Source organism: Nothobranchius furzeri, chromosome 5, assembly GCF_043380555.1.
Source record: "Nothobranchius furzeri strain GRZ-AD chromosome 5, NfurGRZ-RIMD1, whole genome shotgun sequence".
Classification (NCBI taxonomy): domain Eukaryota; kingdom Metazoa; phylum Chordata; class Actinopteri; order Cyprinodontiformes; family Nothobranchiidae; genus Nothobranchius; species Nothobranchius furzeri.
Window position 1 is genome coordinate 47,591,465 of NC_091745.1, and position 18,340 is coordinate 47,609,804.

General features: G+C 45.4%; 2 protein-coding genes across 10 annotated transcripts in view; one reads left to right on the top strand and one right to left on the bottom strand.

Annotated features, from left to right (window-relative positions):
- Window positions 1-2,343: 2,343 nt before the first annotated feature.
- On the top strand, window positions 2,344-15,402 carry LOC139061486 (catenin beta-1). 3 transcript variants are annotated; one of them, XM_070550841.1, is made up of 17 exons: window positions 2,344-2,476; window positions 10,837-10,887; window positions 11,096-11,323; window positions 11,392-11,645; window positions 11,715-11,953; window positions 12,024-12,225; window positions 12,297-12,441; window positions 12,514-12,617; window positions 12,698-12,832; window positions 12,923-13,126; window positions 13,200-13,358; window positions 13,432-13,551; window positions 13,667-13,817; window positions 13,898-14,016; window positions 14,086-14,146; window positions 14,321-14,571; window positions 14,694-15,402. In XM_070550841.1, exons 2-16 carry the CDS (start codon window positions 10,875-10,877, stop codon window positions 14,533-14,535), a joined length of 2,349 nt encoding a protein of 782 aa, XP_070406942.1. In that variant the 5' UTR covers window positions 2,344-2,476; window positions 10,837-10,874; the 3' UTR covers window positions 14,536-14,571; window positions 14,694-15,402. The 3 variants fall into 3 exon arrangements, with proteins under 3 accessions (XP_070406942.1, XP_070406941.1, XP_070406940.1); XM_070550840.1 differs by lacking the exon at window positions 2,344-2,476 and adding an exon at window positions 5,391-5,787; XM_070550839.1 differs by lacking the exon at window positions 2,344-2,476 and adding an exon at window positions 5,391-5,583.
- Window positions 13,233-18,340, bottom strand: part of LOC107378798 (serine/threonine-protein kinase ULK4) — a 161,821-nt gene continuing 156,713 nt past the window's right edge. For all 7 annotated transcript variants that reach the window (XM_070550837.1, XM_070550834.1, XM_070550835.1 and 4 more), the window contains one exon: window positions 13,233-16,403. In XM_070550837.1, coding sequence (XP_070406938.1) covers window positions 16,301-16,403 — 103 coding nt within the window. In that variant the 3' untranslated portion in view covers window positions 13,233-16,300. The remainder of the gene's footprint in view (window positions 16,404-18,340) is intronic.

Here is an 18,340-nt window from a genome sequence, read left to right on the forward strand (position 1 = left end):
ATGCGGGCTGTTTAAATGAGAGCCTTTGATGTGTAGTGCAGGGATCTCTGCTGTGGAAATCAGGTTATTGTTTCCTGTATTAGCTCCACACCACATCCAGCTGCCTGCAGCCAACAAAAGAGCCTCTCCTCAACATGGCGTCCTGCTCGGCGTTTTACAGCCTTGCTTCAGATTTCTGTCCGCCACCTCCTTCACATTGTCTCCCATATCGGCTTACGCTGCCCAATCCTAATAATCTTCCAGTAGTCCGAGTCAAATGTCTGAGTGTGGAGTGTCCTCTCACCTTCTCCCAGGGTTTGTGTATCCTCCTCTGCCTCCTCGCTGGATTACAGCTGGTTTTAAAACCAGACAAGTGGAGAGATAAATGTTTAAATGTTACAATTAAAAAACACAACTTCGTAAATGCTGTTTTAACTCTCAACTTTAAAATCGGAGAGGAAAAACGTGCAGATTTAATTTGATGTTCACAGACATTTGTTTTCTGAGAGGATATTTTTATCAGACACGAGGCCGCAAGTCAAGGAGCTCCTGACCGCATTCCTATTGTGTGTGTGTGTGTGTGTGTATTTGTCCCCTTCCTGATTTCTTATTCTTTTGCATGTTTGTCACACAAAATGTTTCCGATCATCAAACACATTTAACCATTAGTCAAAGATAACACAAGTAAACACAAAATGCAGTTTTGAAATGATGGTTTTTATTATTTAGGGAGAGAACAAAATCCAAACCTACATTGCCCTGTGTGAAAAAGTAATTGCCCCCTGAACCTAATAACTGGTTGGTCCTCCCTTAGCAGCAACAACTGCAATCAAGCGTTAGCGATAACTGGCTACGAGTCTTTTACAGCGCTCTGGAGGAATTTTGGCCCACTCATCTTTGCAGAATTGTTGTAATTCAGCTTTTTTTGAGGGTTTTCTAGCATGAACCGCCTTTTTAAGGTCATGCCATAGCATCTCAATAGGACTCAGGTCAGGACATTGACTAGGCCACTCCAAAGTCTTCATTTGTTGTTCTTCAGCCATTCAGAGGTGGATTTGCTGGTGTGTTTTGGGCCATTGTCCTGCTGCAGCACCCAAGATCGCTTCAGCTTTAGTTGACGAACAGATGGCCGGAATTTCTCCTTCAGGATGTTTTGGTAGACAGTAGAAATCATGGTTCCATTTATCACAGCAAGCCTTCCCGTTCCTGAAGCAGCAAAACAGCCCCAGACCATCACACTACCACCACCATATTTTACTGTTGGTATGATGTTCTTTGTCTGAAATGCTGTGTTACTTCTACGCCAGATGTAACGGGACATTTGCCTTCCAAAAAGTTCAACTTTTGTCTCATCAGTCCACAAGGTATTTTCCCAAAAGTCTTGGCAATCACTGAGATGTTTCTTAGCAAAACTGAGACAAGCCCTAATGTTCTTTTTGCTTAACAGTGGTTTGCGTCTTGGAAATCTGCCATGCAGCCATTTTTTCCCAGTCTCTTTCTTCTGGTGGAGTCGTGAACACTGACCTTAATTGAAGCGAGTGAGGCCTGCAGTTCTTTAGAAGTTGTCCTGGGGTCTTTTGTGACCTCTCGGATGAGTTGTCTCTGCGCTCTTGGGGTAATCTTGGTCGACCGCCCACTCCTGGGAAGGTTCACCACTGTTCCATGTTGTTGCCATTTGTGGATAATGGCTCCCACTGTGGTTCGCTGGAGTCCCAAAGCTTTAGAAATGGCTTTATAACCTTTACCAGACTGATAGATCTCAATTACTTTTGTTCTCATTTGGTCTTGAATTTCTTTGGATCTTGGCATGATGTCTAGCTTTTGAGGTGCTTTTGGTCGACTTCTCTGTGTCAGGCAACTCATATTTAAGTGATTTATTGATTGAAACAGGTGTGGCAGTAACAGGCTTGGGGGTGGCTACAGAAATTGAACTCAGGTGTGAAACACCACAGTTGGGTTATTTTTTTAACAAGGTGGGCAATTACTTTTTCACACAGGGCAATGTAGGTTTGGATTTTGTTCTCTCCCTAAACAATAAAAACCATCATTTCATAACTGCATTTTGTGTTTACTTGTGTGATCTTTGACTAATGGTTAAATGTGTTTGATGATCAGAAACATTTTGTGTGACAAACATGCAAAAGAATAAGAAATCAGGAAGGGGGCAAATAGTTTTTCACACCACTGTACGTTCACAGATAGCGTGTCCTGACTCCTGTCCTCCTTCATGTGTTCCAGGTGGAATCGCCGGCCCGCTGCAGAGCCGTGAGGACTCCCTGAAGCGCTGCAGCACCACCGGGTCGTTTGGGGAAAAACTGCACGATTTCAGCCCAGCCGGTCGGGCGAACGGCTCCTCCACTCAGCGTTATGGATTAATCTCTGGCCAGATCAGAACCAACCAAAACTGGATGCTTAGCCTCGCGTGTCCTAAAATTCCTGCCTGTGATAAACCAGGATAGAGAGGATTGGATGTGACCCACATCTGGGCTGCTTTCATGTACGGTATTACCTGACTCTTTATGAAAATATGTGTTACTATTTATATCGCACCGTCTCTTTTTCATCACGCGTTCCTCTCCTCTAATAACCTACTGAGGTTTCAAATCCCACCATCCTGCTGCAGAGGTTTCCAGATGACCTCTGACCTCCAGACTGACTCAAGTGTTTTCATCCTGCTGAGGAGGAAGCTGTCTTGACAGTTCTAAATTTTACTGGTGATTTCCATAAATAATTTGCAATAAATGTGACAGGAGGTTGTTTTTTTATTATCACACAAAAGAGTCCAGGCATCACAGATTAGACTTGACAGGAACGTTGGAAATAAATCAGATTTGTACCTCTGCTCTCAGCTCAGGGGTCAGAGACGGCTGACCTTACGCTAACTAAAGCCGAACTCTTCTTTACAGGCGTGTTCTGAATTTACTGCAACAATAATAAAAAACAGGCTCTGGCCTTTAAAATAAGCTGGAAACCAAATTCTGCTTCTCGGATTGTTGTCTTGCTTTTCCAGATGTAAGTCTGAGGTGGAAATCTTTCCATGTTTACGTGCAGCTATGTTCTTAAACGGCTTTATTTAGGTTATGTAAACAACGTTTCATCACTACAAAGGCAGGTTCGTCCTTTCATGGAGGAGTTTACGAGCACTTTCTGCCTTACAACCATGCACTTGTGAGCAAGTGAAGCCTTTAATGTGCAATTGCCATCTAACACAAACACGATGATGTCAGACACTACATGTACCGTTCTCTCTGTTCAAAGGCCTTTGTGATAATATATTTTAATGCACTTTATCAAAGACTCCTTGTTTTAGCATCCACGCTCACAAACACTCTCTACTGTTTGATATCCAGGGTGTATAATGGAGACGCTGGTGTTTAGGTGCTTTGTGTGAGAAAATCTGCAGACCTCTGATCACAGGCCTGTCGCTCCACTAATGATGACTAAACCTCCTCCCTGGTGTGTGTTTTGGATTGTAATCAACACATCTGCAGCCCTGGATGCTAAATCACTCTGTCTTCCTGGAGTGAATCACTCTGCTCTGGTTTGTTGCCTTTTTGAGTTTTGCAATCACGCTCCCGTGAAGCCATGAGACTCCCATGACCTCTCTTACGTTTCAGCTCTCTTGGCATCTAAATTTACCAGAGTGACGGCAGTAATTCTCACTGTGGTCAGGAATACAATCAATCACTGGGGGTTACTATAAAAGTCCATGTTGCAATCCTGTGACGCGCGGTGGGAGTCACGCAGGGTTTGAGAGTTGATTCCTGTGAATCCTGTAAAGTTCATGCTCTGGGTTATCTATTCCACCCACACACTGTAAATAAAGGCTAACGAAGTCGCCTCTGGGCAGATGACATGAGGGCATGTTACCTTTGTTTGCAGGTGACATTGCCACTTTCTGACTAAAGGAGTATTGTACATGTACATCACCTGCTCGGCACCTTTTATTCGGAGACCAAACACAAACGAGGAGACCCCTAACGCATACTGATTTGTTTAAATACAAGAGCCTCTCTTCCAACTAAGTTAATATAGAACCTAACGGAACATCGACTGAAAATGAATCGCTGTGATCTCTGAATAAAGGAGAGATCACACTGTTTGCTTAAAGGACCTCGGCTATTCTCATAGATCACGATTAAACTTAATTTGCTCGCTGTGGTGCAGTTAGAGAATGTTTAATCCAACTCTGCAACATTTGCAGCTGCTTCTGTGAGAGGTTTGCAGCCCAAACTTAAATTTTATATCAGTTAACCTGAGAAAAGTGGAAATGAATGCCCTAAACGATTAGATGTGATTTCTAAACATGGTTGTGTATTCCATCAGCTGTCAGGCAGCACTCCCTCCTCTGGAGCACTAATGCAGCTAAAAGAAGCTGTTCCAACCTGAATGACTTGCTTTTATTACCTGCAGGCAAATTCTCAGTGTTTTTATTTACCCACAGGAACAAGAGGTGCTGAACACAACTAAAACCAGCTGCTGAATCTCTCTCTCTCTCTCTCTCTCTCTCTCTCTCTCTCTCTCTCTCTCTCTCTCTCTCTCTCTCTCTCTTTCTCACACACACACACACACACACACACACACACACACACACACACACACACACACACACACACACACACACACACACACACACACACACACACACACACACACACACACACACACACACACTTTACATAAGGGTTTCTTTATTAACTTTACTTAGTGCATTATCATTATTAAGCATGAATAAACCCGTTATTGGTAACTATTACATGTCCTTAAGGTTAGGACAAAGGGCCAGGTTTTTTTGTTTAATAATGCATTACCTAATATTAACATCCGTTTTAAACAGTTATTAACACTTTATTAATGCTTAATAACGCACCAAGTAACGTTATTAAATGACCTTTATTGGAAAGTGTTACCTTTACATATTTAGAGGGAGACTTTTAAAACCGTTTCAGTGTTTTTGCACTTTTTCTAAAGTCTTTGATGTTGTTTTGCGTTTCCTTTCGTCGTTTTTCCCTTTTTAAATTTTTTGGCTCAGGTAATTCTCGCACCTACCCTCCTCACGAGGAAGGGTGATATTGATAACTTTACAAACGCGACATAAACGGTCCATGTTTTTCCAGACCAGGAAAACTCGGTGGAAGGGATCGGATTTCCTTTTCTCTACCGTGATGGAACTTCATTCCATTGTGTATCCATGCTCCAGCGATACACACATCTCACGGGTTACTTTACTCCGTCCTTTACTGTCTTGATGTTTTTAACACAGGTAACTATCTCGACATGATGTCGCGGAGCAACAATAAAGCAACATAAATAATAGATCGTGTAGTTTAGTGACTTAGATTCTATTTTACTAGATAGCGCGGAAGGATACGACAGCACTGGGGTGTTCTTTGACCTATATAAAACCGCCGCCATCTTCCATTTCCCAGACTCTGCCGTTCGGGCTGCGGTCATCGTCTGTCAGTGTCTGGCTGCGGAGGAGTGGATGAGGGCTCCCCGCTGACGTCCAGCTGCATATTTTTCTCGAGTTTCTTTATTTCTTCCTTATCGAAGTGGGTTTTATTCTCCGGAAACCAAGTGGACGTATTTGCTGTATTGACAAGGGTAGGCATTAAACTCTCGGCTGTTGTATTTGCTTCACCCGTTCTCCTGTCCGGCTCTGTGAAGAACACCACCGGGAACGGTTGTTGAATGCCGGGGACGGTTCTGTGCTGCAGCTAGCGAGTCCGCCGCGTCCCCCGGGCAAGCATCTGGGATGTGTCGGCCATCGGCTGCTGGGAACGAGCTCTCTCACCCACCGTAGTGCTGGTATGAGGTCTTGGTGTCGTTTTTCCGAACCGAACTTCTGGAGTATATTTTACCTTTCGGTTATTCGGGAGCGGAACGCGCTGGACTTGAAGAGTTTTGGTGGCGCTAGTTTAAATGTTGGTCCAGACCACATTCCTCCATTCTGACTCACGGTTGGGCTTCTGGAGTTTTTGCAGCTGTTGGAGCCCCGCAGAGGGTGGGCAGACCTGCGGGAGTTTAACCCAAACTTCACCGATAACGTCTGCTCCGTGACGTCAGTCTGGTTTGCGTTTACGGCAATGTCGTTATTTCACCTGAAGTTTGAAGCGGACTTTAGCCCGGGTGTTAGTTCGCTGTTTTCCTCTCGGGGTTTTAAACAAAGGGCGACTAAATTCCTCCAAAACCGACGAGGAGGAGCCACGCTGTGAAACCCGAGTCGATGTCGGGGCAGAGAGGAGTCTGGGGCGGCTTTGTTAAAGGGCAGAGCCGCTGTTTTATCGCGCCGTTTCAGGTGTGATTGACCTGAGGACACGTGTGGTAAATGTTTAATCTTCCTTCTTAATCAGAACCTCCTAGTGGGTTATAAACAACAGCCACCGCGCTTCCGATGAATTTCAGACTTAACATTAAAATAAGTGGCAGTTCCTGCTGCTGTAAAAAACCCCACCAGAAAACCGACGTCGTCAGCGTGTTGTGACGTTTTTCAGGCGGAAACGTGGGTGTTAGGTCTGATAACGTGAGCGGTGTGTTCAGAGGCAGAACCCCGATCTCTTCCCGGATCGCTGCGGGTTCCTGCCTCTGCTGAACGTCTAGAGTTAGTGATAAACACGTGACTGCTCCAGACAGGTAGACCTGCTGCAGATGCTTTCTCCGCGTTAGCCCACATCGACAGTTTTGGCTGCACTCCTGGTGCTTTTGTCCAGGAGTGACTCACAGATGAGACTGGATAGTTTTCTTCTTGAACACGTTTACCAGAAAATAATCCTAAATGAAGAAACACGTGTCTGCAGGACAAAGGATGGATGTTTTAGGCCAGAGGCGTGGAGGTTAATTTGGACATCGTTTACCCCAAATGAGATAATTTTTAATTACTAGAAGGCTTTACTTTCTACTCGTGTGTTTCTGTAAAATGTACTGGTTTGGTTTCCAGGTGGAGGTGATGCCTGCTAAATTATTCACCTTTTATTTAGCTTAATACTGGAAGCATTTTCTTAACCTGCTTTCGTGTTATGTTGTTGTCTGGTTTAAAGTCATTGGTTGGTTTTGGTTGGTTGTTGCTTGGCACCTGGACACGCCCACTGTGCGTTAAGAGGCTCATAATAAAGCCAGATGTGTAAGCCCGAACCCGCAATGGAAACATTTAGTTAAATAAAGTCAGCTGCAGCACATCTGGCTTTGGGATGAAGGAGCTGTGCTCTGTGTGCCGGTAGCTTCAGCTCTGGTTGAGTTATGATTTCATGAACACGTGTGTGTGTGTGTGTGTGTGTGTGTGCGTGCGTGCGCTGGAGTGGTCCAGCCGCTCATACCTGTTAGATGGACTTACCTGAGCATAGCCAGAGGTGATGTTTTCCTTTGCTTCACTGCCTAGGACAGTCCCCTCTCTGGGGGCTGGTGTGTGCAGCAGTAGGCATCTGGTTTCTATTATGTGGATCTTAGCGGCACCAGGCACAAGTCTTCATATTAGATTTTACATCTGGCTTCAAAGAGCCCCGTCGTTCAGGCGGCCAGCGTGGTCTCCAGCAACTCTTACTGAAACTGCCTCACTTCTTGCTTCAGCTGAAGGTCAGAATTAGCAGGAAACAGAGCAGTTAGGGTTTTAAAGGAACCACTAATGTGAATCATAAACATTTCCACTGTGTGTTTGATTTATCCAGGCCTGTAGAGACATGTGGCTCCCATTAGGACTGTGCTGGGTGGGTTATATGGGGGCAGGAGGATGGCGTGTGAACAGCAAATTAGAGTTGGAGCATTAGTGGTTTGAAGCGGCGGCCTGGACTTGATTCACTGTTTTAGTCACTCCGTTGGGCTCAGATGGTGTGGTTCTGCTTGGACGTCTCCAGCAGACTGGATTAGAGCAGCCTGTGAGGACATTTCCTGTTAGTCTCCGGTTAAACCGTCTTGACGGCATCTTTAGGGGGCAGAATGAGAAACGAACAGATCTGTTCAATAAAAAGACCCAGTTTCAGTGTTTGAGTCGTCTCCTCTGGACGTTTAAACAGACATCAGTACAAACACAGTTAACATGACAAAACCCAGATCCATGAGTTCTCGTATCGGATTTGATGCATTTTAGCTGTTGTCACTGGAAGCCACACCTTTCTGCCCCGAGGGAAACACCGATGATGCAATCTGCCTCGATGCTTCTCGGCTCTTTATTAGGTTCAGTCAGGATTTACTAATGTGAACAGTTCCAGCTCAGACCCCAGCAGTAAAGCCTCGTGTTGGGATTATTTTAGTCCTGGATTTGTTGTTTCCACTGAGGCTGGAGTAGCTAGATTAGCATTGGTTGGTTGTCTCTGCTGCTGCGGGAAGGATCGGTGCCGCTGGTTGACCCGTGGCTGGAGGATAATAAAGCCCCGGCTCTGGAGCATTTAGCTGTTTCTTTCATTTTGACAGAGTCATAATTGTTGCAGAAGCACAGATCCATCTAACTTTGGATCTATTTCAGCTGGAAGGGCTGCAGCTTTGGAGGGGGTCGAAAGCAGCATTCCCTGCCAGGATAACCTTTGGGATAAAATGTTCCGTCAGATTTCATCCGCAGCAGTCATGCAACAGGTGTAGAGCCGAGGGCCGCGTTCCCCTTCTTCAGCTAATATAGTTTACAGCAGAACTTCCTCTAAATGGGATGCAGCCTCTCTTTACAACCCGATGGCTGTGATGGTCTCTAGTAAATCCAGTTACTAACCCAAAACAGAAATGTGACCGTAGATTTATGCTGTAGGATCAGGATGGAGTGCCTGTTTCAGGTTTCCCGCTCGCTGATGGCTCACGGGCTCGTTACCAGATGAATCAGATCTTCTCTCCTGGCTCATCCCTGTGTTCCCAACGCTTGAGCAGTTTCTAAACCACGGGTGTCAAACTCAGGCCCTTGGGCCAAATTTGGCCCGCAAGATCAGATATGTATTAAAACTGGCCCGCTGGACAATTTTGCCACAAAGACTACAAATCCCATAGTACTTTGCAACCTTAGCACGTCTGTCGAAGCACCTGTCCTTTCTGTTTACATTCATTAGCATCCACACTAGTACTGTTAGCTCCTCAGTCTCGGACAAACTGAAAACACTCCTCTTACTCGGCGCCGTCAGCCTGACTCTGTAGCTGCTGCAGTGTTTAACCTCATTTCTGTTTTAGGTAAAACCTAAACCAGAAATACTTAAAAGATTCTAAATGATTTTAAAAATGCTGTGTGTGTGTATATATATTTACATACACACACACACACACACACACACAATTTAGGGAATAAAAAAAAGAGACATAAGTGATGAACACCACTGATGTGCTTTATTTAACTCATTCGCTGCCAGCGTTTCTCACCGTTTTTACTGTTTTTTTAAGAGTCACAGAACGTTGCGCGCTAGCATGATGTCGATGCCAAAACAACCAAAACAAAGAGGAGACTCACCTCTTACATCAGGAAGAGTCCGTATGTTTCGAGCGTTATCCTTTCTTTCATAATCCGTTGTCGAATTGTGATCGGCAGACGCTTTTCCAGTTCACGCCTCACTTTTTTTACAGGAACGGCCCAAAACGATCTAACACAAGGATGTGTTGTTTCCTGATCATGTGATCTGTGACGTATGCGGATGAAGATCGGCTTCAGGGCTGAGATGTTTGTTCTCTAAGCGCGGGGGCTCGTTCCAATGCTCAAACAGTAAAAAAATGCAAATGACGACTTTAGTCGTCATTGGCAGTGAATGAGTTAAAATGGATTTGCTCGTGTGTGATGTGGTTATTCCACATTTGGTGTTTCTGCAAAAGTAGGTTGATTTCCAAATGAAAAGGTTCAACCGTACAGATCTGTAGATAAAAGTAAATGTGCACATTTATCGTCACTTTTTCAATAAATATTGAGTTTGGCCTGCGACTTCTTCCCAGTTTTTGATTTCGGCCCAGAGGGAGTTTGACACCCCTGGTTTAAACCGTCTGGTTTCCATCTGGACCAGGTGTATGTTGGTGTGTGGGACTTCCCTCTGAGCTCTTAATTTAGTTTATTATCTAGTAAAATTCCCAAACGTGTTTAGGATGAAAGCGTTAAATGAGCTGCTGTTCCCCTGATGAGCTGCTGATCTAGTGGGGGTGGAAGTCTTACAACAACTTACGATTCAAGTAGACTCGACGATTCTCATCATCACCATCCTAAACCAGTAACACCAGTAGTGTGTATTTAGTTTAAGGCTTCCGGACAGGATAGATTCAGAATCTTTTCTTAATGAATCAGAATCACGTTTGACACGTGAATCTATTTTTCCCAACACCTCTGACATCAAACGCCTGATTCTCCTCTTCAGGTGAACTCATCACAGTGTTCAGTCAACACAAACAAAGTTATTTAGATAAACGGGGAGAATGCTTAGCTCAGTGTGTATGACCTCTAACACACACACTTAATGGGTAAATGGCTTTCCACACAGATAGCTGAGTCTCCATGTCAGAGGCGTGGTTACAGCGGTGTGTTGGGCTTCTCCTCTCTGGCATGTTGTCTGAAAAGTCCGTTTCGGAATAACGAACCTCTGATGAAAGGATTTAAACTCCAAGCTCAGAGACCTTTGTTGTCATAACATTTATCTTTCTGCATGAATTCTTTTCTCTCCAAATGAATCTGTTTAGCCTCTGCTGCCATTTCCAGTATTTTCTTTGGTGCCGAGGTTTCAGCTTCAAAGCCAGAGCAGGAATGTGTGCCCTCCTCCTCCACTTCCCTCGCCCTCCCTCGCTTAGATAGTCAGTAGCTGCTGCTGTTAATGGAGGCTTTTGTGAGAGCCGGGGCGGTCGGAGGGAACGACGCTGGTCTGGACCGTGACTGATGTGAAGTAGATGAAGTCATTTTCCTCCTTCTCCTCTCTCCCACAGGTCAGGAAGCTGTGTTGGCTGTGGTTTGAGAAAGGAACATGGCTTCCCAAGGTGAGTCTTTTGTGTTCACGTGCACAGATGCTGTTGCACGTCTAGATTTATGTCCTCATTAAAGCACGGTGAATTAGATATTGATTTACATCTGAGACTTTGGTCTTGTGTGAAATGAAATTAGCTGCTTCAGGCGGTGATGCAGCTGGTTACATCCATGTAGTCCCCTGCAATAACCCCGACTCCACGGTGCTTTTGTCTCCAACAGCTGATCTGATGGAACTGGACATGGCCATGGAGCCTGACCGTAAAGCAGCAGTCAGCCACTGGCAGCAACAGTCCTACCTAGACTCAGGCATCCATTCAGGAGCCACCACAACGGCCCCTTCCCTCAGTGGGAAGGGCAATCCAGAGGAAGATGATGTGGACAACAACCAGGTCATGTACGAGTGGGAGCAGGGCTTCAACCAGAACTTCTCCCAGGACCAAGTACAAGGTGAGGTGTAGCTCTGCCTGTTCTCCAGACCTCCATAAGGCTTCGCTTACGATGCTCCTGTCTTCCAGACATAGATGGTCAGTATGCCATGACGCGGGCTCAGAGGGTTCGGGCAGCCATGTTTCCAGAGACTCTTGAGGAGGGCATGCAGATCCCCTCCACACAGTATGACACTGCAAACCCCACTAACGTCCAGAGGCTGGCCGAGCCGTCGCAGATGCTCAAACACGCCGTGGTAAATCTGATCAACTATCAAGACGACGCGGAGCTCGCTACCAGAGCAATACCGGAACTCACCAAACTACTCAACGATGTGGACGAGGTATTTCTGGGTGGAACCGTGACCGTCAGGTCGTCATTCTGCTCTTACTTCATGACTTTTTTCTTCTAGGTTGTTGTAAACAAAGCAGCAGTGATGGTCCACCAGCTGTCAAAGAAAGAAGCCTCCCGCCACGCCATCATGCGCTCCCCTCAGATGGTGTCTGCCATCGTCAGGACCATGCAGAACACGAGTGACATCGAGACGGCTCGCTGCACCGCCGGAACGCTGCACAACCTCTCCCACCACAGAGAGGGGCTGCTGGCCATCTTCAAGTCCGGAGGGATCCCAGCTCTAGTGAAAATGCTCGGGTACGTCTACAGAGGAATCTGCGGGTATCTGCCTGCTCGTGTTTTCATCTGACAGTTGTGTCCGTTACAGCTCACCGATAGATTCAGTTCTGTTCTACGCCATCACCACCCTCCACAACCTCCTCCTGCACCAGGAAGGAGCCAAGATGGCTGTTCGCTTAGCTGGCGGGCTACAGAAAATGGTGGCTCTTCTCAGCAAAACTAATGTAAAGTTCCTGGCCATCACCACCGACTGTCTCCAGATACTGGCCTATGGAAACCAGGAGAGCAAGGTGAGGGTCAGAGGGTCACAGGGTTAGACGTAGGGGTGATGACTCCACCTAACCTCGTGTTGTTTGTGTAGCTCATCATCCTGGCGAGCGGCGGTCCTCAAGCACTGGTCAACATAATGAGGACCTTCACCTACGAGAAGCTTCTGTGGACCACAAGCCGTGTTCTCAAAGTTCTGTCGGTGTGTTCCAGTAACAAACCCGCCATAGTAGAAGCCGGTATGTGTCCTGGGCATCTGGAGTATGAGCGCACCGCGTTTATGTTGTCACTAACACTGTTGGTCCTCTCAGGAGGTATGCAGGCTCTGGGACTACACCTGACCGATCCCAGTCAGAGACTGGTCCAGAACTGTCTGTGGACCCTCAGAAACTTATCAGACGCTGCCACCAAACAGGTGAAGAGAAGCCCAGCTGTGGGCTACGTGTTTTTAAACACTTACTTATTCCACTAAACCCTCACCCTGTTGCTCTCCAGGAGGGAATGGAGGGTCTTCTAGGAACTCTGGTCCAGCTGCTCGGCAGCGATGACATCAACGTGGTGACCTGTGCTGCTGGCATCCTGTCCAATCTGACCTGCAACAACTTCAAAAACAAGATGATGGTTTGTCAGGTCAGGTGACTGTCGGACGTGGAAAGTCGTGTTTTCAGAAACCTGCTGCTCCCGGATTTTAAACCCGCCGCCGTGTCTGTACCCCTTCAGGTTGGAGGTATCGAGGCGTTGGTCCGCACAGTGCTGCGGGCGGGAGACAGAGAAGACATCACAGAGCCAGCTGTATGTGCTCTGCGTCACCTCACATCTCGACACCAGGATGCAGAGATGGCACAAAACGCTGTCCGGCTGCACTACGGCCTGCCGGTGGTCGTTAAGCTGCTGCACCCACCCTCACACTGGCCTCTCATCAAGGTAGCTGTTTAGTGTCTAGTCCACAAACGTACTCAGCCCAAAGCTGTTCAGCTGAACCGTGTTCCTCCTTCAGGCTACAGTTGGTCTAATCCGAAACCTGGCTCTGTGCCCCGCCAACCACGCCCCACTGAGGGAGCACGGCGCCATCCCCAGACTGGTTCAGCTGCTGGTCCGAGCTCACCAAGACACGCAGAGACGCACCAGCATGGGGGGCACGCAGCAGCAGTTTGTGGTGAGAGCATCCTCCAGTGTCCGTGCTGATCACTGGGAGGTGGATCCCTCACCAGTAATGTGTCTGTTCTCAGGAGGGCGTTCGTATGGAGGAGATCGTGGAGGGCTGCACTGGAGCGCTGCACATCCTGGCCAGAGACCTCCACAACAGGGTGGTCATCAGAGGACTCAACACCATCCCACTCTTTGTTCAGGTAACTTTTTACACCCACGTAGATTTCACCTGAAGTTCATGTTAGCTCAGTTCAGATAGGCGCTTTAGAAATCCCAGTAATTAGACCGAGCCATCGTGTGTGTGTGTGTGTGTAGCTGCTGTATTCGCCAATCGAGAACATCCAGCGTGTGGCAGCAGGCGTCCTGTGTGAGCTGGCCCAGGATAAAGAGGTTGCTGATGCCATCGAGGCTGAAGGAGCCAGCGCCCCTCTCACAGAGCTGCTGCACAGCCGCAACGAAGGAGTTGGTGAGCACTTTTCTTACGTCGTGTAACATTTATCAGTCTTGTAGAGGCGTTATCTTCATGTGTGTTTAATTCCTCCTCAGCTACGTACGCCGCTGCAGTTCTGTTCCGCATGTCTGAAGACAAACCCCAGGACTACAAGAAACGTCTCTCTGTAGAACTCACCAGCTCACTGTTCAGGACAGAAATGGCCTGGAACGAGGTACCAGCAACTCCTACGGCTCCACATGAGTCTGAGTGTTAGTTTCTAAACTCGGTGTTTGCTGTGCAGACAGGAGACCTGGGCTTGGACATCGGAGCACAGGGAGAGCCTCTGGGCTTCAGACCAGACGGTAAGGAGCCTGTTCAGGTAGAAGGGCCTTGGTCTAGTGTGTGTGTGTGCGTGTGTGTTAGCGTTTAAATGACAGTACTACTGTGTGATGGTGTGTGTGTGTGTGTGGTTTGTTAACATGCTTCTAACAGCTGCTCTGCTTCCCTGCCTTTTCGTCCACTACCTGCTTCCTCAGACCCAAGCTACCGTCCCTTCCATGCGGGGGGCTACGGAGGGGACTCCATGGGTATGGAACCCATGATGGACCATGATTTGGGTGGAGGTCACCACCCAGCACAAGACTACCCCCCTGTAGAAGGGCTGCCTGACCTGGGACATTCCCAGGAACTGATAGAGGGCCTGCCAACTGGTGACTCAAACCAACTGGCCTGGTTTGATACTGACCTGTAAATACCAAGAGCAACATTACACTACACTTTCTACTAGGTAAGCCCCGCCCCCTCCCTCTGGCTGTTGCATGTTCAGAAGGCTCCTGTGTGACGGTGTCTGATCTGTGTGTGTGGTCCTCCACCAACCCCACGCTCACCCCCCCTCTCCTCCCTTTGCAGCTGTATCATGTGATCTGGATGAACCTGCATCGTGATTTTGCCCATATGGAGGAGGTGGGGTTTCAGAAAGTGCCTGAAGATGACTCAACAACAGCAGCAAGAGTTTCCTGTCTACAGGAGCTCCATTGGGACAAAGTAGATTAAGTGCGGTTCGGTTCTGGTCTCCCAGCTCCACCTGGGCCTGAACATAAACCTAAACATGAAACACGGATTTTGATCTCAGCAACCCTTTTTACCTTGTTTTCGTTACTACTTTGGTTGTTTTTACTTTTTTTATTGTTTTCTTTGAGGCTGTAATGGTACAAACGGAAGCTAGCTTGCTTTTTCCTCATTTTCCTGCATTATGATACTCGGTTCTTGTGTTTTATGTCTGCAGTAGTTTGATTTCTTTTCTAGTGGTGATTCTCAGTCCAGATAAAGAACTGGATGAGACTTTAATGCTGTTCAAACACTAAAGGTAATCAGCTGATCAAGTGTAACATTGTGTAGCTTTTGTATAAAACATGAATTGGAAATCATGGTCCAAATATTGAGCTATTTTCTTGCTTTAAAGGACGAGACTGACGTCTCTGCTGTTCCAAAGGGGGTTCAGCTGACCGAGAGGACGCGTGCTTCTATTGGTCTGCTGTTACTAAGGGGTGGGGTAGTGAGAGGCGCTGGTTGCTGTAGCCTGCTGTGTTCTGAAACAATAAAACGGACTGTCATTTCACCCACATGTCTGTCTCATTTTCAGATGGATTAGAGTTGGGATACGCCTCAAATTTAATGCTGGAGCAGTGGTTCGGAGTTCATACTAGAACCTAAAGGGTTAACCGAAACCTAGAACATTTAATAAACACGTTAGCCAACAGTTGGGCCACGTCCACTCTAAACGTTGAAGCAGCTTTTTTACTCATCTGTAGAAGTCTGAAACGAGCAGCATAAGCATTTTAAACGACTATTCCAGTTTTGAACCGGCCTCATCAGTCTGGCCAGAACTAATCTCCATTTCTCCAAACGAAGTCTTTTGAAGTGCTATGACGGTTTGTAACCATTCCTCAAACTACGGTGCTCCTGGTGAGGCCAGTCGCACACACTCCAGTCGTCTGACCCCCTGCAGGTGAGCGTGGACTCTGGATCTGGACTCAACTCGTACGTCATCCAGCTCAAACACAAAACCAGGTTTTACTGCTGACATTCTGACAAATGTTTACATTTAAAACATAAAGCAAAACCAAAAGTTGCTTGAACATTTATCAGCTAACCTTCAGACTGAACTGAGCTGGAAGCTCTGACCATGCCTCGGTACCGACACCCTAATAGGCCATGTAACGAGCCAATATTCTGTCATTAAAGCAGACGCCAGGGTTGGTGCTGCGAAGCCTGACAGGCCGTATGATGGCTCTTGTAACCCTGGGCAGTCTGCTCGTAGCAGCAGCTTTATTTATTACCACCATCAGTTCGGTCTGCTGATGATGGGGTCGTGTGGAGGGATGAATCGGGTCTGATACTTTTAGTATTTACTGGAACAGGTAATAGGACAACGTTTCTAAATGTCTCCTCTGTTTAACATGAACAACAAAAATGGCATCAAGCTGTTGAAACAAGGTTTCCATGACAAGACTAAATCATAAAGGTTGGAGCTTCTCTGGTTGGCTGGAGGATGGATGTTTTAGGAAAGAGATCTCTCCGAGGACTTCAGCAGCCAGAGAAGTCACGTCAGCATGGCACCTGAAACACATGAAACATGAAGGTTATAAACACGCCGGATTTCAGTTTCCATCTTCAGAAAAAGAAAACATTGCAAACATTTTAAAGGCAGTGCCTAAGGACAGAGTCTCTACTCTTTGCAGATGATGTGGTTCTGTTGGCTTCATCACGGAGTTCAAGTATGTCGGGGGTCTTGTTCACGAGTGAGGGAAAGCTAGAGCGTGAGATCGATAGGCAGATTGGTGCTGCATCTTCTGCAGTGATGCGGGTGTTGTACCGGTCTGTCGTGGTGAAGAGAGCTGAGTCAGAAGGTGAAGCTCTCGATTTACCGTTCGATCTATGTTCCTACCCTCACCTATGGTCACGAACTTTGGGTAGAGGCCAAAAGAGCGAGATCACGGATACAAAGCGGCTGAAAATGGATGGATGGAGTCACTGAACAGAAGTAATCCCACTACTAAACCAGACACCGCAGCCGTCAGAGCTAAAGGTTGTCTGTGGGTCCTGCTGCCATCTGTCCTCCACAAAGAGACGGCTCTAATGGTTGGCCACCCTTACGAAAAAGAAGTATACTTAAAGTATTTAATTTCAAGTATACTTAAGTGTACAGAAGTTTATTTGCATACTTGTTCTTAAAGTTTACTTAGAAGTATACTCCTTGGGACTAAATTGGGCCGCTAAAAGTATACTTGAAGTATACTACAAGTATACTTCAAAGTAATAATTTAAGTTTATTTGTAGTGTACTTCTGATATAATTGAGTATACTTTTCTCTTTGAAAGTATACTTAAAGTAACCTCACAAGTGTACTTGGAGTGTACTTCAGATATAATTGAGTATACTTTTCTCCTTGAAAGTATACTTATAAGTTTACTTGTAGCGTACTTCTGATATAAATGAGTATACTTTTCTCCTTGGAAGTATACTTAAAAGTAACAATATAAGTTTACTTGTAGTGTACTCCTGATATAGTTGAGTATACTTTTCTCCTTGAAAGTATACTTATAAGTTTACTTGTAGTGTACTTCTGATATAATTGAGTATACTTTTCTCCTTGGAAGTATACTTAAAAGTAACAATATAAGTTTACTTGTAGTGTACTCCTGATATAGTTGAGTATACTTTTCTCCTTGAAAGTATACTTATAAGTTTACTTGTAGTGTACTTCTGAAATAATTAAGTATACTTTTCTCCTTGGAAGTATACTTAAAAGTAACAATATAAGTTTACTTGTAGTGTACTCCTGATATAGTTGAGTATACTTTTCTCATTGAAAGTATACTTAAAAGTAACAGTATAAGTTTACTTCTAATAAAATTGAGTAAACTTTTGCCCTTGAAAGTATACTTAAAAATAAACTAAGTAACATTATAAGTTTACTTGTAGTGTACTTCTGAAATAATTGAGTATACTTTTCTCTTTGAATGTATACTTAAAATTATACTTAAAGTAATAATGTATGTTTACTTGTAGTGTACTTCTTATATAATTGAGTATACTTACAGTTTTGAAAGTACACTTTACAGTAAACTTGACGTAATATTCTTTTAGTACATTTAAGTATCTCTATTTTTTCTATAAACACATACTGCAAGTAACATTTAACATCTGCTATTTGCTTACTACCAATACATTTACTTTCCACTATTTACTGATACTTCGTCTTTATGCAGAGAAAAAAAGTAAATAAAATAGCTAAGTCATTTTGTTTAAATTTATTAAACAGAGAGAATTAGAACAGAACAAAAACAGACCTGTTTACCAGGATTAATCAAAGATGAGAACGCAAACTGTTCTGAACATGACGCGTTAATTCTGTCCATTTTGAAAGACTTTTTAAAAATGCCTTTAAAAAAATCAGTCCATTTTATGGATCCACTTGCTTGGTTGTTGATGCCTTTTTGAAGTTTTCATTGTTGCATTTCTTTCGTGTTATTTTTCTTACATCTTGAACGCGC

Bases quoted from the DNA above. Each gene is read 5' to 3' on its own strand.
- LOC139061486 (XM_070550841.1), top strand. The intron at 13,818-13,897 runs GTGAGCACTTTT...ATTCCTCCTCAG, and splicing joins CAGCCGCAACGAAGGAGTTG to CTACGTACGCCGCTGCAGTT. The intron at 14,147-14,320 runs GTAAGGAGCCTG...CTGCTTCCTCAG, and splicing joins TCTGGGCTTCAGACCAGACG to ACCCAAGCTACCGTCCCTTC.